This window comes from Pristiophorus japonicus, chromosome 3, assembly GCF_044704955.1.
Source record: "Pristiophorus japonicus isolate sPriJap1 chromosome 3, sPriJap1.hap1, whole genome shotgun sequence".
Classification (NCBI taxonomy): domain Eukaryota; kingdom Metazoa; phylum Chordata; class Chondrichthyes; family Pristiophoridae; genus Pristiophorus; species Pristiophorus japonicus.
The window spans coordinates 144,103,241-144,115,301 of NC_091979.1; the positions used below are offsets into that span (position 1 = coordinate 144,103,241).

General features: G+C 40.8%; 1 protein-coding gene across 1 annotated transcript in view; it reads right to left on the reverse strand.

Annotated features, from left to right (window-relative positions):
* The window catches only part of LOC139259927 (signal transducer and activator of transcription 4-like), a 175,814-nt gene that overhangs the window by 11,712 nt on the left and 152,041 nt on the right, over positions 1–12,061 (reverse strand). The window contains exons 18-19 of the mRNA XM_070875884.1: positions 6,291–6,343; positions 3,467–3,558 (exon numbers count right to left, since the gene is read on the reverse strand). Coding sequence (XP_070731985.1) covers positions 3,467–3,558; positions 6,291–6,343 — 145 coding nt within the window. The remainder of the gene's footprint in view (positions 1–3,466; positions 3,559–6,290; positions 6,344–12,061) is intronic.

Below are 12,061 nucleotides of genomic sequence, written 5' to 3' on the forward strand. Positions count from 1 at the left end.
TTATGTTTTTTTTTTAGGTAAATTTTTTTTTTGCTCAAAAGGGGGCATTGCCAGCCACCTAAGCCAACTCTGGCCATTTAGGCAACTTTGGCCAGCTAATAGTTACTCCATTTCTACTTAGGCCAGCATATGTGGACACTCGAGAAAACACTTGTGGAGAGTTAAAGAAATCGGCGCAGGTAAGGAAATCGGCGCAGGTAAGTGCAGCAGATGCCCAGACAGCAGCAGCAGCAGGAAAGGTAAGAGGGGGAGGAGGGAGAGAGAAGGGGGGAAGAGAATGGGAGGAGGGATGTGGCGGGGGGGGGGGGGGGGGGGAAAGAGAGTGGGAAAGAGAGAGAGGGGTGTGGTTAGGTGCTGGGACCGGGAGGAGGCCACTGAGCGGCGGTAAGTCAACGCAGATGCTGGGGGGGGGGGGGGAGGGGGGGGCGGTGGCGGGGAGGGAGCGAGCAAACTGGCTGGCATCGGGGGCCACAGAGCGGCGGAAATTCAACCAGCAGAAGCCCAAACAGGTAAGTTTCTTAAACTTTGTTTTACTTTCCTTGTGGTGCCGGAATGAACAGGTTCCTCCCAAAAACGCTTCTCCATGACTAACCTTATTGCTAGCAATTGTTCTTTTGATACTGACCCACAATCTTACTCCTGCCCATCAACAGAAACACAGCACTCCTTCTGGTAGCTGTTTAAAAATGGCCGATTGCCAACTCGGAGCGCTACTGCGCATGTGCGGCCATTTCAGAGATGTCAGGAACGTCACTTTTTTCCACCGCGCATGCGCAGGCATCCCGGCACATTTTTACAGTGCAGAATGCAGGCTCCACCCTCCGAGATGACTGGCCACACTGTGCGGCTGCAGAGTTGAGGCCAAACAGTGGCGAATGTACGAAGATTTTTTTCTAGAGCATTTTACTGACGTAATGAAGCGGCGCAACTCGGGCAAGTACGCTAGAAAATGGGCTCGGTGAAAATTGAGCCCAAAGTCCTCTAGTTTTAGTTTCGCCTATGAGTGGAAATATTCTCTCCGCATCCACCTTGTCGAGCCCCCTCATTATCTTATATGTTTCGATAAGACCACCTCTCATTCTTCTGAATTCCAATGAGTATAGGCCTAACCTACTCAACCTATCTTCATAAGTCAACCCCCTCATCTTCGAAATCAACATAGTGAGCCTTCTCTGAACAACCTCCAATGCAAGTATATCCTTCCTTAAATACGGAGACCAAAACTGTATGCAGTACTCTAGGTGTGGCCTCATCAGTACCCTATGCAGTTGTAGCAGGACTTCTCTGCTTTTATACTCTATCCACCTTGCAATAAAGGTCAACATTCCATTTGCCTTCCTGATTATTTGTTGTACCTAGGTTCCTCTCTACTGCAGCATTTTGCAATTTTTCTCCATTTAAATTATAATTTACTTTTCTATATTTTCTGCCAAAGTGGATAACGTCATATTTTTCCACATTATAATCCATCTGCCAAATTTTTGCCACTCACTTAGCCTGTCTATATCCCTTTGCAGATTTTGTGTGTCCTCCTCACAATTTGCTTTCCCACCCATCTTTGTATCATCAGCAAACATGGCTACATTATACTTAGTCCCTTTATCCAGGTCATTAATATAGATTGTAAATAGTTGAGGACCCAGCACCGATCCCTGCGGCACCCCACTAGTCACTGTTTGGCAACCGGAAAATGACCCATTTATCCCGACTCTCTGTTTTCTGTTAGTTAGCCAATCCTCTATCCATGCTAATCCTCTATCCACCCCCAACCCCGTGAACTTTTATCTTGTGCAATAACCTTTTATGTGGCACCTTATCGAATGCCTTCTGGAAATCCAAATACACCACATCCACTGGTTTCCCCCTTATCCACCCTGCTCGTTACATACTCAAAGAACTCCAGCAAATTTGTCAAACATGATTTCCCTTTCATAAAACCATGCTGACTGTGCTTGATTGAATCATGCTTTACCAAATGTCCCGCTACTGCTTCCTTAATAATGGACTCTAGTATTTTTCCAACGACCGATGTTAGGCTAACTTATCTATAGTTTCCTGCTTTTTGTTTACCTCCTTTTTTAAATAGGGGCGTTACATTTTCAATTTTCCAATCCGCTGGGACCGCCCCAGAATCCAGGGAATTTTGGTAGATTGCAACCAGTGCATCCACTGTCTCTACAGCCACCTCTCTCAAGACCCTAGAGTGTAAGCTATCAGGTCCAGGGGACTTGTTTGCCTTTAGTTCCATTATTTTACCGAGTACTACTTCATTAGTGATAGTGATTGTATTAAGTTCCTCCCTCCATATAGCCCCTTGATTATCCACTATTGGGATGTTTTTAGTGTATTCTATCATGAAGACCGATACAAAATATTTGTTCAACTTCTCTGCCATTTCCCTGTTCTCCATTATTAATTCCCCAGTCTCATCCTCTAGGGGACCAACATTTATTTTAGCCATTTTTTTCCTTTTTATGTAACTGTAGAAATTCTTACTATCTGTTTTTATATTTCGTGCTAGTTTAATTTCATAATCTATCTTCCCTCGCTATCAATTTTTAGTCGTTCTTTGCTGGCTTTTAAAAGTTTCCCAATCCTGTGGCCTCCCACTGGTCTTGACCACATTGTATGCACTTGTTTTCAATTTGATACCATCCCTTATTTCCTTAGTTAGCCACGGATAGTTATCCCTTTTCTTACAGTCTTTCCTTTTCATTGGGATATATTTTTGTTGCGAGTTATGAAATATCTCCTTAAATGTCTGCCACTGCTCATCAACCAACCCATACTTTAGTCTATTTTCCCAGTCCACTTTAGCCAACTCTGCCCTCATACCTTTGTTTAAGCTTCGGACATTAGATGACATCATCAGACTCACTTCCAGTTAATTGTCCGGGAAATCCACAGGGGGGCTTAACAAGCCCCAGCCATGGAAGATTGAAGGGAGAGGGTGGGCTGTACTTTGGAGCGCGTTTCCAACATTGCAGCAATGCCGCCCACATCAAACTCACCTCTGTTGGCGAAATCTTGGCCGTGGTCTAGATTTTTACCGAAAGTTAATGCTAAGGTGATTAACTTCTTTAAAAAAGAGCTGGTTGAATATCTGGTTAAGAATAGGTTAGATGATTTTAAGAATAATCACAGGCACAGATAGTCAAATACTAGTCAAATAGGTTCGAGTCCAACTGCGACCTTGGAAATGTCATCCATTGAATGTAACTGATGAGGGTTGAATAATGTAGAATTGATGTTAGCAGATTCAAGTGCTGGATTAAAACCTGTGGTTTCTAAAATGTTAAATAAAATGCTACAATGCAAGTTGTTCCATATAGCAAATGAAGTAAACTCTGTTGAGTCTACTAACTCTAGTAATCCATACTTCAGCGTAAACCAGTACTGCACAAAAAAGAATCTCTGTAGTACCCATCATGACTTATTTTTTATTATAATTTGGGCTTTTAGTTACCCGTCTATCCATAAGGCCAAAAGGTGTTTCTTGATGAGTTCCAGGATTCCATCTAACCACAACCAGAAACTGAATCTATTAGGGAGATTCTCCTGCAAATAAAGCAAAGAAAATTACCAGAATGTGTAAAAGTAGCACACAGTGGTTCTGCAAATTCTTGAAGTTTACAACTTCTTAAAATCAATGAACGAAAATCTGCCTCCTGTTCTAAAGAAAGAGTTACGTGTGCGCATGTGCAGCATCTACGAAAGTTTCAAATGGAACATAGGCACAAACACACACGCAAAAAGATGCCATCCACTTTCTTTCTTTGTGTTTTTCTAACAATGCTCTCAACACTACAACAACAATAATTTGCATTTATAGAGCGCCTGTAAAGTAGAAAAATATCCCAAAGTGCTTCAGAGGTGAAAGAAAAAAAAACAGGAACACTGAGCGAAAGAAACAGATATCAGGAGGAGTTGCTCAAAAGGCTTGGTTAATGAAGTAAGTTTTTGAGGGTCTTAAAAGAAGAAATTGAGCTAGAGATATGGAACAGTTTAGGAATTGCAAAGCATTAGGTCTCGGAGGGTAAAGGCACAGCCGGCAAAGGTGGGGCAAGGGAAAAGGGGAATGCACAAGGGACTGGAGACAGAAGAACAGAGAGTTAGCGGGGTGGGGGTGGGGGGGGGGGAGGCAGGGGGGGGAGGGGTTGGTTGTAGGGCCGGAGAAGATTACAGAGAGGTGAGGCCAAAGAGAAATTTAAATGCGAGATGGGAATTTTACATTTGTGCTGTTGGAGTACCGGGACCCAATCAAGGTCAGTGTGGACAGGGGTAACGATGATCTGGACTGGGTACAAGATAGGAATCTCGCAGTGGAAGTTTCGATGAGCTAAAGCTTATGGAGGGTGGAAGATAGGAGGCTAGCTGGGGGAGCACCAGAATAGTTACTTCTGGAGTTGACAGATGCATGGACAAAAGTGGCAGATGGGCTAAGGTGGGGACAGAAGCAGGTGATGTTGCAGAGGTGGAACTAGGCAGGCTTTGTGATGGTGATGTTGCAACACTTTGAAGGAACTCTACAAAAAGTACGATATAGATGTAAACAAGCAATGTAGGTATGAAGAAATACATTGCAAGTCATGAATTTCTGTCTTCCTGAGAAGCAAAACAATGGAGTTTATACTTGGACAAAACATGCAGGGGCAGCTTTCATTAACAACAACAAATTATATTTATATAGCACCTTTAATGTGGTGAAACGTCCCAAGGCGCTTCATAGGAGTATTACAAATAATAATGTTAAACTAAACTAAATACAGCAGTTTTATAAATTTTCATTTTGTACAATATTTGGATTTTTTTCTGCTTTATCAGATTATGTCTGACAATTACACATTTTAATCTGATGTCACATGAATATACTGTTCCTCACAATTGTTCACAGAGTTTCCTGTTACACCACAGCACTAGATGCCCCAAACTAACATGCAGTAGAAAAGAGAATGCTACAAGTTAGACTTGTCACGAGTCCATGGATGAATACTCTAGTTGTGAGACAATATTTGAGTCATAAACTTTAAAAAAAAGAAAGGGAGAACTTTTATGAATATAATGTATATTATTTTGCTCATTAACATTGCAAAAATGTACTTCTGTTACTCAGCCAATTTTGGAGTTTAGGTTTTAATTTGGGTCAATATAGTGATAGATGTAAATCATTCAGTGAAGTGTTAGGTGAGATTTTGAATCAAACTTTATTATGAGTGGCACAAGATAGTCAAAGTAAACGTTTTACTGGACACAAGCTTTCAGAATCATATAGATCTAATCTTAATTATTTTCATTTTTTAACTTCCTTCTTAGCCTAATCATACTCTACTCTAACCAATTTTTTTGTAGACCAATTATTTTACATTCAGAAATTGTTGAGTGATGTATGAGAGAAAATGTCCTTTTATCAGATTTAGTTAAAAATATCGAATACTAACATGAGGAAACTGTTGGGTTTGGATTTTTGGTACTAAAACTTATTACCAGGAAATTATAAAGGATTTCATATGTAGTCCAATTCCTGGATCAGCAAAGTTGGACAACTGTCTCACATCAGCTACTGATTCACATGATGCGGAGGAGGAATGTGAAGGACTGATTTATTTCAAGAAAACACAGAATACAAAAGTGATTCAAAAGAGGGTATGAATCCGAGTAACTCTAAAGATGTAGCATTTTAGTTTTTTGGTGAATTAGTGAAGTGAGCAATGAATTTGTGGGATGCGCTTAGCATTTATTTCATTACAAAAGAAATGTGAAACATCGAACGTATCGATTAATTTTTAATTACACAATTAATTTTTAATTGCACGCTATTATTCAAAGGAGGATATTCTGTTGGATAGAACTATCAATGCAAAGTCTGACAGACATCAGCTAAGCATATCTGAGACCTCTCACCCAACACAAAATGTGTTTCTGGGGGTTGAGAAAGTGTTAAGTTGTAATGCAAATAATGATCTCACCCGATTGAAGATCTTTGCTAAACCTTGTGGGTGTGATACAAAAAGGGAAGCAATTTGTATTAAAAATATTTTACCAGAGAGTATCTTGTCCCTTCGAATAGAAAAGGAATTGTGAAAAATGCTACGTATATGTACAGTTGAGAAGAATCGTGTACACAGCACTGCAATATGAAAGTAGCACTCTACAATTCTGGGGAGTGGGTATTATTGAGATTTTGTGTTCTAAGTGTTAATATAATGGCACATGACACTAGCAGAACAAAGTAAGGCACCAATCAGACCCTTAATAATATTATGTCAATACAGGTTAAAAACACTACTTGCCTTACAGAATTTATTCCATGAAACATGGCAATCATTGTAATTCAGCTGTTGTCCTAGAATGAGAAAAAAAATATCAAGTGAATATGTAAAAGCAGAAGTGAATATAATATTCTGAAAAAATTATTAATTCTAAATAGCAGAACTGCCCATTCCTGTTGATTGCTCAAGTCTCTACCAGACTGCTACTTGCACTAGGTTTAAAATCCATGCTTTAGACTATCATTAGAAATGACAGAGTGAAGACTTCAACAACAACAACAACTTATATTTATATAGCACCTTTAACGTAGTGAAACATCCCAAGGTGCTTCACAGGAGTATTATGAGATAAACCTATTTGACACCGAGCCGCATAAGGAGAAATTAGTGCAGGTGAGCAAAAGCTTGGTCAAATAGGTGGGTTTTAAGGAGCATCTTGAAGGAGGAAAGAGAGGTAGAGAGGCAGAGAGGTTTAGTGAGAGAATTCCAGAGCTTAGGGCCTAGGCAACAGAAGGCACGACCACCAATGGTTGAGCGATTATAATCAAGGATGGTCAAGAGGGCAGAATTCGGGGAGCTCGCACATCTTGGGGGGTTGTGGGGCTGGAGATTATAGAGATAGGGAGGGATGAGGCCATGGAGGGATTTGAAATTAAGGATGAACATTCTAAAATCAAGGCGTTGCTTAACCGGGCGCCAAAGTACGTCAGCGAGCACGAGCGATGGGGGAGTGGGATTTGGTGCGAGTTAGAACACGGACAGCCGAGTTTTGGATCACCTCTAGTTTACGTAGGGTAGAATGTGGGAGACCAGCCAGGAGTGCTTTGGAATAGTCAAGTCTAGAGGTAACAAAGGCATGGATGAAGGCTTCAGCAGCAGATGAGCTGAGGCGGGGCGGAGATGGTCGATGTTATGGTGGAAATAGGCAGTCTTAGTTATGCTGTGGATATGTGGTTGAAAGCTCATATCAGGGTCAAATATGACACCAAGGTTGCGAACAGTTTGGTTCAGCCTCAGACAGAAATTGGGGAGAAAGATGGAGTCAGCGCCTAGGGAATGGAGTTTGTGGCGGAAACCTAAAACAATGGCTTTGGTCTTCCCAATATTCAATAGGAGAAAATTTCTGCTCATCCAGAACTGGATGTTGGACAAGCAATCTGACAATTTAGAGACCATGGAGGGGTCGAGAGAAGTGGTAGTGAGATAGACCTTGGTGTCATCAGCATAAATGTGGAAAGTGACGCCGTGTTTTTGGATGATGTTGTCAAGGGGCAACATGTAGATGAGAAATAGGAGGGGGGCCAAGGATAGATCTTTGGGGGACACCAGAGGTAACGATGCGGGGGCAGGAAGAGAAGCCGTTGCAGGTGATTCTCTGGCCAGGATTAGATAGATAAGAATGGAACCAGGCGAATGCAGTCCCACCCAGCTGGACGATGGTGGAGAGGTGTTGGAGAAGGATAGAGTGGTCAACCGTGTCAAAGGCTGCAGACAGGTTGAGAAGGACGAGGAGGGATAGTTTGCCTTTGTCACAGTCACAAAATATGTAATTTGTGTCTCTGATGAGAGCCGCTTCTGTACTGTGGCAGGCGCGGAAACAGGATTGGAGGGATTTCTGTGTACTGTGTGTAGTAAAAATCATAAATGAATTTTTATAAACGAGTTTAAAATTTGATGAAAATCTTTCCCCGGTGTACCACATACCAGAGGAATTCCTTAGTAATTCATCATCCAAAAAAAGAGCACATTTATTAATAAAAGATCCATCTTTATTTGGAAAACACTATTCAAGGAAGACTATTCTCTTTGGTTTCAAATTCACAAAAATGTTTAATAAAAACAGAAAACCCTGGAAATACTCAGAAGGTCAGGTGGCTTCTGTGGAGAGAGAAACAGAGTTGATGTTAATTCTCTTCCTCTCTCCACAGACGCTGCGTATTTCAAGCATTTTCTGTATTTATTTCAGATTTCCAGCATTCATAGCATTTTGCTTTTGTCCTAGAAATGTTTCTTGGTTATCAAGGATTGCACTGTTCAGTGCAAAACCAGGAATCTAGAACGATATATTTATCCATGGCACTTTGTCATTTTTTTCCATTTTCCTTTTAGGTATAAAGTTTTCAAATGCAAGCTGTCTGCAGAATGTGTATGCTTTTTGACACTGTGTTGGTAGTCGTATAGTAAATCAGGGAGACTTCACTGCCAAATAAATTCCATTGTCTTCAATCATTTAAATTTACCACTTCTTTTCAATCTACCACAAATATCTCCCAGCAAAATTCTCACTGTGATCACGTGAAATGTTTTAGGTTAATAATTCCTACAACTTCAGAAAAAGTAGTGTTGTTTTCAAAGACTATTTTCCAATCCTTCTGTTGATGAGGCCTTCCCACCATACAAGTATTAACTTGCTTTAGAATCTTTGCCAAAAAAGTGTATATAGTTGAATTTACTGAAAGCTAGCTTTCAGTAAAAACCTAAACAAATATGTCATATCCTCAGCTGCTGTTCACAAGTATGAGTTTATCATTTGTGCAGGGGAAAACCATTTATAGAACATCATTCAAACTAAAGCTTTGGCAGATGTACAAATTCAGCCTTCTTTAGTGGGTAAGTTTTACCATCTTTCAGGCAGCCCACTAGCTGGTATTCACCTACTCCATCATGGGAGGAGAGTTAAATTAAGTAGCATGGAAAGGTAAAGTACAAATTTCATATGCATTTTCAAAAGAGAGGTTAAGAACATAAATGACAGTACAGCAGACCCTAGTTGTTAAATGTTACTTGATAGCCAGCCAAGAATATGTGCGTGTGAGTGTGTGTTGTGACATATTGTTGGGAATGTCCTTCAGTGAAACAATATTTTTTCCTATATATAATAGAAATAAAGGAAGATGAATGATGTAACCAAAATAAAGCCAGCATAGCTTATAGTGCACTCATAAGAAACATTTTGATACAAGAATAAAGAGCTTAGAAGATCAAAACAACAAATGCCAAAATAACTAATTCACCAACTCGTTGTCAAAGACTATCACCTAAGTAGCATAACTTTGTGATGTGATAATTGAGGAATTTTCTTAAAAGTATCTACAGGGGAAGTTTTTCATTTCTGTTGATTTTCAGTGAATAAATAAGTTGAAACATAGAAACGTAGAAACATAGAAACATAGAAAATAGGTGCAGGAGTAGGCCATTCGGCCCTTCGAGCCTGTACCACCATTCAATATGATCATGGCTGATCATTCACTTCAGTACCCCTTTCCTGCTTTCTCTCCATACCCCTTGATCCCTTTAGCTATAAGGGCCACATCTAACTCACTTTTGAATATATCTAATGAACTGGCCTCAACAACTTTCTGTGGTAGAGAATTCCACAGGTTCACAACTCTCTGAGTGAAGAAGTTTCTCCTCATCTCGGTCCTAAATGGCTTACCCCTTATCCTTAGACTGTGACCCCTCGTTCTGGACTTCCTCAACATCGGGAACATTCTTCCTGCATCTAAACTGTCCAATCCCGTCAGAATTTTATATGTTTCTATGAGATCCCCTCTCATTCTTCTCAATTCCACTGAATATAAGCCTAGTCGATCCAGTCTTTCTTCATATGTCAGTCCTGTCATCCTGGGAATCAGTCTGGTGAACCTTCGCTGCACTCCCTCAATAGCAAGAATGTCCTTCCTCAGATTAGGAAACCAAAACGGTACACAGTATTCAAGGTGTGGCCTCACCAAGGTCATGTACAACTGTCGTGAGACCTCCCTGCTCCTATACTTAAATCCCCTAGCTATGAAGGCCAACCTGACATTTGCCTTCTTCACCACCTGCTGTACCTGTATGCCAACTTTCAATGACTGATGTACCATGACACCCAGGTCTCGTTGCACCTCCTCTTTTACGAATCTGTCACCATTCAGACAATAATCTGCCTTCTTGTTTTTATCACCAAAGTGGATAACCTCACATTTATCTACATTATACCGCATCTGCCATGTATTTTCCCACTCACCTAACCTGTCCAAGTCACCCTGTAGCCTCTTAGCATCCTCCTCACAGCTCACACTGCCACCCAGCTTTGTGTCATCTGCAAACTTAGAGATATTACATTCAATTCCTTCATCTAAATCATTAATGTATATTGTAAATAGCTGGGGTCCCAGCACTGAATCTTGCGGTACCCCACTAGTCACTGCCTGCCATTCTGAAAAGGATCAGTTTATTCCTACTCTTTGCTTTCTGTCTGCCAACCAGTTCTCTATCCACGTCAGTACATGACTCCCAATATCATGTGCTTTAATTTTGCACACTAATCTCTTGTGTGGCACCTTGTCAAAAGCCTTTTGAAAGTCTAAATACACCACATCCACTGGCTCCCCCTTGTCCACTCTCTCTACTAGTTACATCCTCAAAAAATTCTAGAAGGTTTGTCAAGTATGATTTCCCTTTCATAAATCCATGCTGATTTGGACCGATCCTGTCACTGCTTTCCAAATGTGCTGCTATTACATCTTTAATAATTGATTCCAACATTTTCCTCACCACCGATGTCAGGCTGACCGGTCTATAATTCCCTATTTTCTCTCTTCCCTCCTTTTCTAAAAAGTGGTGCTACATTAGCTACCCTCCAGTCCATAGGAACTGATCCAGAATCTATAGAATGTTGGAAAATGGTCACCAATGCATCCACTATTTCCAGGGCCACTTCCTTAAGTACTCTGGGATGCAGTCTATCAGGCCCTGGTGATTTATCGGCCTTCAATCCCATCAATTTTCCGAACACAATTTGCTGACTAATAAGGATATCTTTTAGTTCCTCCATCTTGCTAGACCCTCGGTCCCCTAGTATTTCCGGAAGGTTATTTGTATCTTCTTTAGTGAAGATAGAACCAAAGTATTTGTTCAATTCTTTGTTCCCCATTATAAATTCACTTGATTCTGATTGTAAGGGACCTACATTTGTCTTCACTAATCTTTTTCTCTTCACCTATCTGTAGAAGCTTTTGCAGTCAGTTTTTATGTTCCCTGCAAGCTTACTCTCATATTCTATTTTCCCCCTTCTAATCAAACCCTTTGTCCTCCTCTGCTGAATTCTAAATTTCTCCAGTCCTCAGATTTGCTGCCTTTTTTGGCCAATTTATATGCCTCTTCCTTGGATTTAACACTATCCCTAATTTCCCATGTAAGCCACGGTTGAGTCACCTTCCCCGTTTTATTTTTACGCCAGACAGGGATGTACAATTGTTGTAGTTCATCCATGTAATCTTTAAATGTCTGCCATTGCCTATCCACCGTCAACCCTTTAAGTATCATTCGCCAGTCTATCCTAGCCAATTCACGTCTCATACCGTCGAAGTTACCTTTCTTTAAGTTCAGGACTCTAGTCTCTGAATTAACTGTGTCACTCCCCATCTAAATGAAGAATTCAACCATATTATGGCCATTCTTCTCCAAGGGGCCTCGCACAACAAGATTGCTAATTAGTCCTTTCTCATTACACATCACACAGTCTAGGATGGCCAGCCCTCTAGTTGGTTCCTCGACATACTGGTGTAGAAAACCATCTCTAATACACTCCAGGAAATCCTCCTCCACCGTATTGCTACCAGTTTGTTTAGTGTAGATGAAATGGATAGTCAGGTGCCACCTAACAAACACACTCATCTATCAAGTGGAATGTTGCAATCAGTGGCCTTGCATTTAATTTCAGTCAATAATCATTCCTTTTTTTAAATGTCATGCACTTTGCATTCAAAGAACATTTGAGTAACTTGACGAAAGGTGACGTCACAGCC